This window comes from Euleptes europaea, chromosome 19 (assembly GCF_029931775.1).
Source record: "Euleptes europaea isolate rEulEur1 chromosome 19, rEulEur1.hap1, whole genome shotgun sequence".
Classification (NCBI taxonomy): domain Eukaryota; kingdom Metazoa; phylum Chordata; class Lepidosauria; order Squamata; family Sphaerodactylidae; genus Euleptes; species Euleptes europaea.
The window spans coordinates 9,527,469-9,540,798 of NC_079330.1; the positions used below are offsets into that span (position 1 = coordinate 9,527,469).

Genomic DNA, 13,330 nt, shown 5'->3' on the forward strand with positions numbered 1-13,330 from the left:
GGAGTCCTCATAGCTCTGGAGCAGAGCAAACGTTTTGTATGCACAAGGTTCAGTCTCCAGCATGTTTTCTGAGCTCTCATGTAGGGAAAGGAATCAGAACTTATTTAAATATTTAACATATTTCTATGCCACTTTTCCACCCAAATAGGGTCCCCAACGCAGAGGAATGCACAAATGGTTGGTTGAAAAATGTATGTGGTCTATTATGTTGGGCACATTGTACATTAACATCTTTGTCCCACGTGTCAGTAAATGAGAATACAGGAACAGCCCTGTTGGGACAGTTCACATGGGAGCAAAACGGAAAAAGATACACCGTCAGCCATCACTTCGATGCGCCTTCTCGGTAAAGGGGGATCGGTTCTTCATCTAACTAATTACCAGTTCAGTTATTCGATTACCAATGCAAGTTTTCTGGTCTTCGTCCAGTTGATACCCCAGGTTACAGGCGCAGACAGGGCCGGAACTTGTGTGACGGCAAAGGTGGGAGCAACCACCGTTGTTGGTCTCGCAGCTGTTCACAATTTCCATTTCTATTCCTGGAAAGGCAACAAAACACTCTGAGAATGTCTCCTCCTTACAGTTGTATGTGCATTTTTTTACATTCATCCTAGTTCAGTAATTCGTTAGCTGTTGGTAGTAGTTCCCACTAGGGCTGTTGAAAAAAAAACCCAGTAAAATTTGGGTTCGGGTTTTTTGTCCCTTTTTTGGGGGGAAACCCAAATGCTGAATTTCCTATACAGGTAAAGGTAGGAATTCAGCTTTAAATTCGGGTTTCCTGAAAAATTTGGCCATTTAAACCCTATGGGAGCTTTTTGCGGCTTTCCGCGGCTCCTGAGAGGCATTTTTGCAGGTAGAGGTCCCACATTTTCAGGGTAGCTAGAAGGGACTCTCCTTGTAAGAACCCCCAAGTTTGGTAAAGATTGGGTCAGGGGGTCTGGAGTTATGGGGTCTGGAAGGGGTTGCCCCCATCTTCCTCCATTGAAAAGCATTGGCAATATTAGAAAATCTTTAGGCAATCTTTACCAAACTTGGGGGTTCTTGCAAGGAGAGTCCCTTCTAGCTACCCTGAAAATCTAGGACCTCTACCTGCAAAAATGCCCCCCCCCCTCAGGAGCCGCGGAAAGACGTTCCCGAAAAAGCCGGCTTTTTATCCGGCTTTTTCAGGAATGGCAAATTCAGCTTTCCCAACCTCCCGGATTTTGCGGACTCGGTAAACCCGAACCCGAATTTTACTGAATTTGCATTGTTTCGGTATTTTTTCGGTTTGGTTTTTACCAAATCAACAGCCCTAGTCCCCACCCTCTTTGAGAGGATCACTTACTCTTCCGACTGGGTCTTGTTTCTACCTGTGCTTTGCAGTGTAGTATCACTCACTTTGTCTGGGTTTTCTGCCCTCTCTGCCTAATAACTCCCCGCACCCCTGCCCTTCTTCTGTTTGTAGCTTTGGGTATAAATCACTCTGCCAGCTGAATGCAACATTTCTTGCATCCCATGAAGTGGGCGCTGTCTCACAAAACCCTGTGCCATAGCTAAACAATTGGCCTTCAAGCTGTCCGGCGCTCTTAACCACTTCGCCATGCTGGCTCTCAGTACTGGGAGCTCCTCCCCTCATTACACATGGTCAGATTTGTAAGGCACAATGGCAATCTCAGCCTTATATTTTGACAGGACAGAAATGGGCAGATACTTACGATAACACTGCTTGCCATCCGACCCGAGCTCGTAGCCTGGATTGCAAGTGCATTTAAAGGAACCGCGGGTGTTCAGGCAATTGTGTACGCACGTGGCCAGCCCAGCCACACATTCATTTATATCTGGAAGGAGGGAATACAGGGAAAGGTTATTTATCTGCATCCCGTTCTTTCTCCAGCGAGTCATTCCACCTACTCACACACTAGCACAACAAGTAGGGTTGCCAGGTCCCTCTTTGCCACCGGCGGGAGGTTTTTGGGGCAGAGCCTTAGGAGGGAGGGGTTTGGGGAGGGGAGGGACTTCAATGCCAGAGTCCAATTGCCAAAGCTTCCATTTTCTCCAGGGGAACTTATCTCTATCAGTTGTAATAGTGGGAGATCTCCAGCTAGTACCTGGAGGCTGACAACCCTATTTCAGCATCTTGGAACCCCTCTTGCATTGTTTCTTCTGGGCCCAGAGTTGGGGTGGGGGTGGGACTTTAAAAAAAAAGTGTCAAGAAAATATTTTAAAGAGTCCCGCCACACAATTCATAGGTTATCAAGGACGGACTGCTGGAACAGGAAGTAACTGGGGTGTTTTTGGGAGCGTTATCTTCCTGAGCAGCTGAAGGCTCATTTATCATCCTTTAAAACCAGACTCAACCTCTAATTATAACATCCGCCAAGATTAACCTGGCATTCTCCTCCCCCACACACCCCAAAAAACACACACCCTAGGATGACTTCTGGCTTGTTTGCACAAAGCTATCATAATGTGGCCCATACCTTCACATCCTTTGTGGTCATGCCCCAGCCTGTATCCAGCGTGGCATTCGCAGTGTGCCACCCCGCGGCGATTCTGGCATTTGTGCATGCAGCCTCCATTCCGGTCGGCACATGGGTTTCTTACTAGAAAGACAAGGAGAACATGTCAGCTGCTTGATGGGGGGATTCCTCTGGACTTCGTCTGGTTTCCATTTTTGATCCAGCCAAAAGCCACGGAATATGCCACAATAGGTCTGTTACAGCAAAAAGCTGGTGGGGGGGAGGGCCTTCAGGTCTGGTCTTCAGTGTTACAGCCTCTGATTGTCATGCAGAAGGTCCCAGATTCAATCCTCGGCATCTCCAGTTAAAGGGACTAGGTGAGTAGGTGATGTGAAAGACCCCTGCCTGAGACCCTGGAGAGCTGCTGCCAGTCTGAGTAGACAATACTGACTTGGGTGGAGCAAAGGTCTGATTCAGTATAATCTCCTTCCCTTCCTCTCCCCACAACAGACACCTTGTGAGGTATTTGGGGCTGAGAGAGTTCTAAGAGAGCTGTGACTAGCCCAAGGTCACCCAGTTGGCTTCCTGTGTAGGGGTGGGGAAACCAACCCAGTTCACCAGATTAGCATCTGCCGCTCATGTGGAGGAGTGGGGAATCAAACCCGGTTCTCCAGGTTAAAATCCACTGCTCCAAACCACCGCTCTTAACCACTACACCACTCTGGCTCTCTTTGTGTCTCTGGCAAAGTAGGCAAGGCTCTGCTTTGCAGAGGATGGCAGCAGATGCAAGATGCTTGAGTGAGGATTTTTGCCTCATTTGCAAAAAAAGAAGAAGTTATGTATGTGGTGTGGGGTTCTTGGAAAAGGGAATATGCAGCAGCCTTCCCGGCAGAACACTGGCAGCCGTTTATCCCCCCGTCCCAATACGAATATCCAGGGGAGAAGATCAAGGCCAAGTCCTTTCAAATACCTCTACATGAGAGATCTGCCACCACCCTCATGCCAAAAGAGATGCAATTTCAAACGTCCTTTGGCGGCTCCCGAGTGCCGCAGTCTCGGGAGCGTCTCCCCGTCAGCGCCCTCCCCTTCCTCTCCCTTATCTCCGCCATCCCAGCCGAGAAGATCCAGCTGCCCCCCACCTGAGATAGCGAAGAGAAGCAAAATAACTTTGGATATCTCTAACGCCGCTGCCTCGCTGCTGCTGGAGCCTCCCAACCTGATACAGTTTCGTTTGGGTTGGCTGGGTTTCTCCTCTCCATGCTCCACAGCCAAAACAATCCCATAGAAGGTGTCCGAAGGGATAGAAATGTGTACAATTGGCGTTCACTTCTAATGCGAGTCAGCAAGCCAACTGGAGCATCTGGCCTCAGGGGACTGTGGTGAATGATTAACCATTTCCTGAACCACTCATCCGTCTCTCTGTCTGAAAATATGCGGGGATTCTAAGAACAAACCTCACCCATCCATTCAGAGGGACATATTAAGAAAACACAGTGCAACCTGAACAACGCTTCCCTGAGAGTAAGCCCCACTGCAAAAGCTGGGACTCACTTTTGAGTAGACCTGCTTAGGACTACTCCTTCAGAGTGTCAAAATTCACTTTTGGAGGAAGCACAAATTTAGCAAATCACTGGAGATCACAGAATCATAGAGTTGGAAGGGACCACCAGGGCCAACCCCCTGCACAATGCAGTAAATTCACAACTACCTCCCCCCTCCACACCCCTAGTGACCAGAAGATGGCCAAGATGCCCTCCCTCTCATCATCTGCCTAAGGTCACAGAATCAGCATTGCTGACAGATGGTCATCTAGCCTCTGCTTAAAAACCTCCAGGGAAGGAGAGCTCACCACCTCCCGAGGAAGCCTGTTCCACTGAGGAACCACTCTAACGGTTAGAAAATTCTTCCTAATGTCTAGAAGGAAACTCTTTTGATTTAATTTCATATATATATTGACAAATATATATTGACCAGCCAGCGAGCTGCTAAATTTGGGATTATTGGGCTTATATATACTGCCATTGGGTCACAGCTGCACAGCTGACTTATGGCAACCCCTGGTGGGTTTTCAAGGCATGCGATGAACAGAGGTGGTTTACCATTGCCTGCCTCTGCGTAGCAACCCTGAACTTACTTGGTGGTCTCCCATCCAAGTATTAACCAGACCTGACCCTGCTTAGCTTCCCAGACTGGGCTAGCCTGGGCAATCCATGTCAGGGCCTGGCCAATATACCCAGTGTTATTATATTATCTCAGCATGCCTACATGTTGAAAGCCCTCCCTACAACTATCTGCCTGGTACCCAGTCTTTAGAGCTTTAAGCTCCAACATTTTTGATTATCCCGTTTTTAGTTGATTTTGTCCCCCTTCCCTTCCTGAAGCTTTAAAAATACTGGATCTCAGGTCGCCAGGTTTTTTTTTTTAATTGCTAATCTTCTAATTGTATCTCTTGTATTATGACTTGAAACTTTACTACAGAACGTATTATCATTAGCCTCTTCCAGAATCTTCGCCTCAACAGATGGGAAAGCAAAAGCTTTTAAACGAGCCAACAAGTCCTGATGTATGAAATTTCCTTATGCCAAACTAAACCAGCGGTCCATGAAGCTCAGAGCGAGTGTGACAGTCCACACAAAAACACAAGACCATTGCAAAAAAGCACATTTCTGATGAAAAATTTAGACTGCTGAGGATGGACATTCAGGAATTCGACACCTGGGACTTCTCTCTCTGTTTTGTTCCATGTCCTCGAAGGCCAGGGGAACTCACCGACACAGTGCTTCCCATCCTCCTTCAGCTGGTAGCTGGGTCGGCATTGGCACTGGTGCTGGGAGACGGTGAGCTGCACACAATCGTGTTCGCATCCGCCGTTGTTGATGGAGCAGGTGTTGATGGCTAGGAAATGGAACAGGGTCGACATGATTAGAGCAAGAGAAAAGAACGGCTGGTTAGGGTAAAAGAAAGGCAGGCAGACCATGAGCACAGCTTGGAGGAAGGGTGGGGTAAAAACAACATTTCTGGCAAGGTATGAGCCAGCGTGGCATAGTGGTTAAGAGTGGTGGTTTGGAGCGGTGGACTCTGATCTGGAGAACCGGATTTGATTCCCCCTCCACATGAGCAGCGGACGCTAATCTGGTGGATTTGTTTCCCCACTCCTACACACGAAGCCAGCTGGGGGACCTTGGGCTAGTCACAGCTCTCTCAGCCCCACCTACCTCACAAGGTGTCTGCTGTGGGGAGGGGAAGGTGATTGTAAGCCGGTTTGTGTCTCCCTTAAGTGGTAGAGAAAGTTGGCATATAAAAACCAACTCCTCTTCTTCTAACTGTATCTGAAGAAGTGAGATGTGGCTCACGAAAGTTCATACCCTGCCAGAAATTTTGTTGGTCTTTAAGGTGCTACTGGGCTCTTGCTTTTTTCGACTCCATTCAGCTTTGGAAAGCCACGCCTACGAAAGCATCCCTTTCTCCCTCCCTCCGACTCCCAAAGCTCATCTAGAGTTCCCTTCTTAAAATACTCTGGTTTCTTCCTGCTGGAAAAAGCACACTGCAGCGAGGTTCTCGGTGGCTTTGCTTTGAAGCTTCCTTGGTTTTTTAAGCATGGCTGCTGGAACGTACACCAGAAGTCTGTTGTGAATCGTAACCAATAACCTGAAAGATACAGACTCTGTGAAGGGCCAGGAGGCTCTTAGGAACAGAAGAGGAACAGTTAAAAATAATTTTAAAAACTCTAAAGGTGGTGGCAGCTCTAACCTGGTCTCATCAGATCTCAGAAGCTAAGCAGCGTCGGCCCTGGTTAGTAATTGGATGGGAGACCACCAAGGAATGCCCAGGTTGCTGTGCAGAGGAAGGCACTGGCAAACCACCTCTGTTCGTCTCTTGCCTTGAAAACCCTACAGGGTGGCCATAAGTCGGCTGCGACTTGTCAGCACTTTACATACATGCAGAGGTGGTGGAGAGGCCCAATGGCATCAAACCAGAATCACACCATGGCTGGAAGGACCCAGATCACAGCAGAGTGGGCAAGCCATAGCTTAAAGAGGCATAGAGTACGGGTCACTGGGGGTGGGGGGGAGGTAGCTGGCATGGAGTAGGGGTCACTGGGGGGGTGGGGGGGACATAGTTGTGAATTTCCAGCATTGTGCGGGGGGGGGGGTTGGACTAGATGACCCTGGTGGTACCTTCCAACTCTATGATTCTCTGATTCTGCACACAGCCCTCGGTCTCCACTAAGCGATCCACCCAGGAGAGATTTCAACAAATGGAAAAGAAGGCCGAGGGATTACGCGCAGAAAAAGAGGATCAAGAAGTCGGCTCTAATCACTACTCAAATGGACTTTTGGGTAACGTGTAAGCTAAGTACAGTGTGTCTTCTGAGGCCCGGTATAAAAACAAGGTAAGTGCAGATGGCATTGTGCGGCCAGAAAGGCAGTCCCTCTCGGCTCGGTCCTGCCTGGTTTCCCCCTTCTTTATTAAATCCACTTTTGCTCCACTCTGCCTGCATTGGGTAAACTCTTTTTGAACAAAAGGGGTCTGTGTTGCGGCCGGATCAATCTGTACGGCGCGCCGACCGAGGTCTGTTTTGGAGAGCTCAGCTCCTACGGGCCCGTCGGCCATCTCCAAATAGCACCCGCGGTCTCGAGCGGAGGTTTGGCTTCACGTGCGAGACAGAAAGCCACAACGCTTGTACTCGTCTCGCTGTAAACGATCCCCCACCCCCCCACCCCACCCGCAAAAGCCCTTGGGAAACCCTCATCTGTGACCTTCCCAATTGAAAGGACCGCTTGCAAGCCCAGGCAAACACAAAACTTCTGGTGAACCAAACAATACGCTTGGAGATACGAATTTGGTTAAAAACTCACCGGGTGACAGTTTCACAAAGAGCTGGAAATCTGGTTTTTGCGCTACGGGTTTTTTGTTGTTGTTTGTTTTTGCCTTGAACAAAATCAACTTGGACACAGCCAGCAAGAGCTGAATGTTACAGAAAATGTGTGTTCTTTGGGGGAAGCCATTAAAACAAATCCAGATATATTAAAACGGGTAATAAAAACACATCCACAGCTTCTATAAATAATGCTGTAGAAGTCCTTGCTTTCCTCCTGAAAACATTGTTAAAATGATGCTAGAAGCAGGCTTTGCATTGGCTTATCTGAGAGGGTAAACAAGCCAGAAGGGTTTTAATAAGGGAGCATCTTTAATCTAAAATCATTGCAGCTGCTATGAAACCACACACTGGGATTTGAAGCCTTAAAATAATCTCTTCCTATTAAAGCAGTTTTTAAGAATGCAATCAGCTTTATTTGTTTTTAAAAATAGGTTTACAGAATTGGAAGTTCCTTTTTCATTTGTTGTTCAATGATTGGGGACCCTGGAGTAGACAATTCTGAGCTAGACTGATGGATCAATAAGAACACAAGAACATAAGAAACGCCATGCTTGATCAGACCAAGGTCCATCAGGTCCAGCAGTCTGTTGACACAGTGATCAACCACGTGCCTCTAGGAAGCCCCCAAACAAGATGACTGCAGCAGCATTATTCTGCCTGTGTTCCACAGCACCTAATATAATGGGCATGCTCCTCTGATATTGTAGAGAATCAGAAGGAAGGAACATAAGAAAGGCCATGCTGGATCAGACCAAGGCCCACCGAGTCCAGCAGTCTGTTCACACAGTGGCCAACCAGGTGCCTCTAGGAAGCCATAAACAAGACGACTGCAGCAGCATTCTCCTGCGTTCCACGGCACCTAATATAATGGGCATGCTCCTCTGGTCCTGGAGAGAATAGGTATGCATCATGGGTAATATCCATTTTGACTAGTAGCCATGGATAGTCCTCTTCTCCATAAACATGTCCACTCCCCTTAAAGCCTTCCAAGTTGCCAGCCATAAGAGAAATGGTGGATCAGACCAAGGCTCATCAAGTCCAGCAGTCTGTTCACACAGTGGCCAACCGGGGGCATCTAGGAAGCCCACAAACAAGATAGCTGCAGCAGCATTGTCCTGCCCGTGTTCCACAGCACCTAATATAATAGTCATGTTCATAAGAACATAAGAAAGGCCCTGATGGATCAGACCAAGGCCCACCAAGTCCAGCAGTCTGTTCACACAGTGGCCAACCAGGTGCCTCTAGGAAGACCACAAACAAGACGACTGCAGCAGCACTGTCCTGCCTGTGTTCCACAGCGCCTAATATAATGGGCATGCTCCTCTGATACTGTAGAGAATAGGTGTGCACCATGACTAGTAGCCATTTTGACTAGTAGCCATGGATAGCCCTCTCCTCCATGAACGTGTCCACTCCCCGCTTAAAGCCTTCCAAGTTGGCAGCCATCCCCACATCCTGGGGCAAGGAGTTCCACAATTTAGTTCCACATTCCACAATCAATGGTCCATCCATTGAAAGACTGGCCAGCCTTGTAATAGGATAGGGATGGTGGGGGGATGTTCCTGCTTGGACACAGATTTCAAGCCTCGCTTCATTTCATTGGCATGGGCAGCAGGGCCGCCTGAGGAGGTTTTCTATACGTGGCAGCCGGTGCCAAGGGAAGAAGAGGGGACGGCAGCAACCGAGTAATACCCCCTCGGTTCCACATTCTTTCCGAGGAGCCTCCGTGGGTCTCCCGGCTGTCAGTTCACGTTTCCCTTGTTTTGGGGAGCAATTTGTAAAGCAAATTGCTTGGGATGTGTGGATTTTGCGGAGCGATTTGTTGACTTCCTCTTGACGGGCGAAGTAAACAACTGAAGGGGTGGGTTCTGCTCTCCCTGTTGCATCAAATCAAAATTCTGTACCACAGAAATGCAGAGTCTGCACTCAGAATTAAGGCGCACAAATTAATACCACATGCACTGGATGGAGTATGCTGCATTAACTCTCCTCTGGTTCAGAAAATTCAAGTGAATATATATATATAAATACATTGGAATATATCATATTTAGGTTAATATACCGCATTTTGACCTGACAGCCCTACAAGGCAGTTGCCAATGGAATATATTTTAACTGCAAATATTAAAACCAGAATACCAAAAAAAAGGGCCAACAATGACTGTAGGAACATAAGAAAAGCCCTTCTGGATCAGACCGGTGTCCTAGCTAGCTCAGCTTCCTGTTGGTTTTTAGATATTTATACCCCACTTTTCTCCCTAATGGGGATCCAAAGCAGCATGAGACAGCGTGGTATAGTGGTTGAGAGCGGAGGATTCTAATCAGGTGAACTGGGTTTGATTCCCCACTCCTCCACATGAGCGGCGGACACTACTCTGGTGAACCGGGTTGGTTTCCCCACTCCTCCACACGAAGCCAGCTGGGTGACCTTGGGATAGTCACAGTTCTCTCAGAACTCTCTCAGCCCCACCTACCTCACAGGGTGCCTGTTGTGGGGAGAGGAAGGGAAGGCGATTGTAAGACAGTTTGAGTCTCCTTAAAAAGGTAGAGAAAATCGGGGTATAAAAACCAACTCCTACTCCTCTTCTTCTTCTAGCATCATTCTGCCCTCCTCTAATTTATTCTCATAAAAAAACTGTAGGTTAGGGGGAGATTGAGAATGACTGTCCCTTGGCCATCCGTCAAGCTTCCCTGGCAGAGAGGGGATTCACACAGTGGCTGATAGTTGCTCCAGAGGACCAACAAACAGATCATCAAGAGGCCAAGGCCTCCCCCTGAGTTTGCCTCCTAGCATCAGGATTTAGAAGCTGGCTGCCTCTGGACCACAGAGGCTCCCTGCCTCTCCTCCCACCAAGTTCTTCTCCCATCAGGAAATTGCAGATTGCCCTCAGAGACCCCTGTAATGAGGGAGCAGGGCACGGCTCTTGCATGTGTAGGGTTGCCAACCTCCAGGTACTAGGTGGAGATCCCCTGATATTACAACTGATCTCCAGCAGATAAGAGATCAGTTCCCCTGGAGAAAATGGCCACCTTGGCAATTTGACATTATGGCATTGAAGTCCCTCCCCTTCCTCAACTCCACCCTCCTCAGGCTCCACCTGAAAAATCTCCAGGTATTTCCCAACCCAGAGCTGGCAACTCTATGCATATGCCTCTAAACTTCATTGGCAAAGCCCAAAGGAATACAGAAAAGCCACGCTCCCCTTTCTCGAGCTTTCCTGATGGGAAAGATACCAGAACACGACTCTTCCATGCTTCCTTCCACATCGACAACACTCATGGAGCTTGAAGTAGCTCAGAATCCTGTTCTGCTTCCTCCAGGAGGGTGCGCATATGTTTGTGCATGCCCAAGGGAGAGGGTGTGCTTACTGGGTGGGTGGGCTCTGGAGGAAATCTTGCTCCAGGCCTCCCCAGAATTGGAGCTCATGAGGACGAGAAACGTATGCCTGAAATGCTGCGAGATTCGACGCCACCCCATTTCTGCGCTTAGAATCATAGAGTTGGAAGGGACCGCCAGGGTCAATCTAGTCCAACCCCCTGCACAATGCAGGAAATTCACAACTACCTCCCCCACACACCCCCAGTGACCCCTACTCCATGCCCAGAAGATGGCCAAGATCCCCTCCTTCTCATCATCTGCTTAAGGTCATAGAATCAGGGTTGCTGACATATGGTCATCTAACCTCTTCTTAAAAACCTCCAGGGAAGTATGAATCGATCAGATATCTGTTGCTCACTCACTCAATTTGGTTCTTCCACCCCAAAACTTAGCTCGTGTGGTGACAAGACAATATTCCTCCCCCACAACTAATAACCCCACGTGAACCTCAAATATTTCCCCATTGTGCATGTCAACTGCACAGCATTCTGTTTGCATTTACCATGCGGCATACATTCCAGCTTGGGACACGTAATAAGAACCAGCAGTCATTCCTCTGGCAAGGCACATGGCTGCGCAGATATGTAGGAATACGGGGGCTTGGCGTCACTGTATGTGTATATATGGAGTATATATGGCCTTGGAAAGACCAAACTAGTAACATGGAATTGCACTTTAATAAACAACTCCCAAACTCTGAGCTCACTCTGAGAGGAAGGGTGGGATAAATAAACGTGCTAATTAAATAAGTTGAAAAAATTTCAACAAGGCATTCCCCAAAAAGGGCTGCAAAAGGGTCAAAAGAAGAACAACCATTTACCAGAGCTAGCTGACAAAAAAGAGGAATTTAATGGCAAAATTCAGAGCTCAGAGCAACGCACCCCCTTCTTTTAAAACTCTATTTTGTTTTGGGTGTAAGGTTTGCCAGCCAGCTCTGGCAACCGGTGGGAGACTGGGAGGACGGAGACCTGGTCAAACAGCGTTACACTACACTGTATTGTCACCCTCAGTTGCATAACCAGAAGTGGACGTCACTTTACCATGCAGTGTTCAAGGATTTCCCTGAAACTCTATGGTAAAAACCACAGAGATTGGGAAAATTCCTAGCAAGTTGCACAACGAGGCAATATCACGTCCTGGTTCCTAGCGGGAAGTGATGTTGCAGCACTGAGCAATGCCGTTCCCCCCATTTGCCTTCCTGCTGCTCGACTGAGCACCAGTAGGGAATGGGGAGCGCCAGTAGGGGATTCTCTCACTCCTAGCAGGCAGTCAGGTAGGTTTAGGGTAGCCAACCTCCAGGTAGTAGCTTTGAACATGTGCTTGTTCAAAGGCGGAAATCTGAGCTATAGTGGGAAGGGCAAGGGGGAATGGGTGGAGTCCTCTAAGAGGGCAGGAGAACCCTTAGAATATAGAATCATAGCGTTGGAAGGGACCACCACCGTCATCTAGTCCAACCCCCTGCACAATGCAGGAAATTCACAACTACCTCCCCACACTCCCCCAGTGACCCCTACTCTATGCCCAGAAGATGACCAAGATGCCCTCCCTCTCATGATCTGCCTAAGGTCATGGAATTAGCATTGCTGACATCTTTGTTGTGCATCTAAAAACATCTGTGGTGTGCAGAAAAGACCATTTCCTGCTCTAAAGGGCCCGCAAACGCTCTTTGTTGAAGCACTAAAGTTCGACGTGCAAGATCCAGGGAGGGAAGCCAAGTCCTCCGCTCGGTCTGCTAGCTTTTTTTAGTTCCCTTCTTGAGTTTTTGTACCCACAGGGACAAAAGCAAAGTCAATTCCCAGAGCGCGATTCTGGAGACACGCCGCGCTTTAGTCAGCAATGGTTCATGAATTTTGTGGCTTGTGCAGCAACCCCAAAACATCTCAATCTATGGCACTTTGCCCACTTCCATTTTTTGCAACAAGAGTTTTTTTTTTTTAAAACCCTCCGCTTTCTTCAAAATATTCCTGGCACTGCCTTTCTGCTCATTAAATTTGCCAACAGCTTCCCAGAGCGAATCTGCATGATTGATTATGCCTTTGGGGTCTGCTAGGAACTTCAACTTGACGGCACTTTACACACACACAGGAACTTCAAGGTTTCCCTCAAATTTCCACTTCCAGTATGAGTAGGCTTGCCAACCTCCAGGTACTATGCAAAAACAATCCACACAAGGCTCAGTTCTATACATAGATTCAAAAGGAGATAGTCAATACTAAACGTAGTGCAAGCAATATCTATGGGTGAGCAACAGTCAAACAAGAGAACATTATACACAAATATTAAAAGACAAGTCAAAGAACAATATATACAACAAATCTATGTCAAATGTTTCTCTTTGAGTCTAAAAGACTTTCCAGCACAATTTCAGTCTTTGTAAGAGCTGGTCCCGAAAGTAGAAAGAATTCCTACAGATTTTCCAAGAGTCGAAGTGGGAAATCAGACTTTTATATCCACTGGCTATATGCAGCAGGTGTTTCAAAAGGAGACCAAGCTGGCACTTATAGTAGAATGGAAACGTCTTCCAGGTAACAGACGCTTTCACCAATGATGGCTTCTTCAGCCTGAGTGCCCAATGTTTTAAAATTACAATTAGTAAAATTTCTATTGCCAAACACACAGTGGTAATTAAAA

At 47.7% G+C, this 13,330-nt stretch overlaps 1 protein-coding gene across 1 annotated transcript in view; it reads right to left on the reverse strand.

The window, feature by feature from the left end:
- The window catches only part of MEGF6 (multiple EGF like domains 6), a 155,737-nt gene that overhangs the window by 46,516 nt on the left and 95,891 nt on the right, over nucleotides 1–13,330 (reverse strand). The window contains exons 6-9 of the mRNA XM_056865531.1: nucleotides 5,208–5,333; nucleotides 2,460–2,582; nucleotides 1,695–1,817; nucleotides 402–539 (exon numbers count right to left, since the gene is read on the reverse strand). Coding sequence (XP_056721509.1) covers nucleotides 402–539; nucleotides 1,695–1,817; nucleotides 2,460–2,582; nucleotides 5,208–5,333 — 510 coding nt within the window. The remainder of the gene's footprint in view (nucleotides 1–401; nucleotides 540–1,694; nucleotides 1,818–2,459; nucleotides 2,583–5,207; nucleotides 5,334–13,330) is intronic.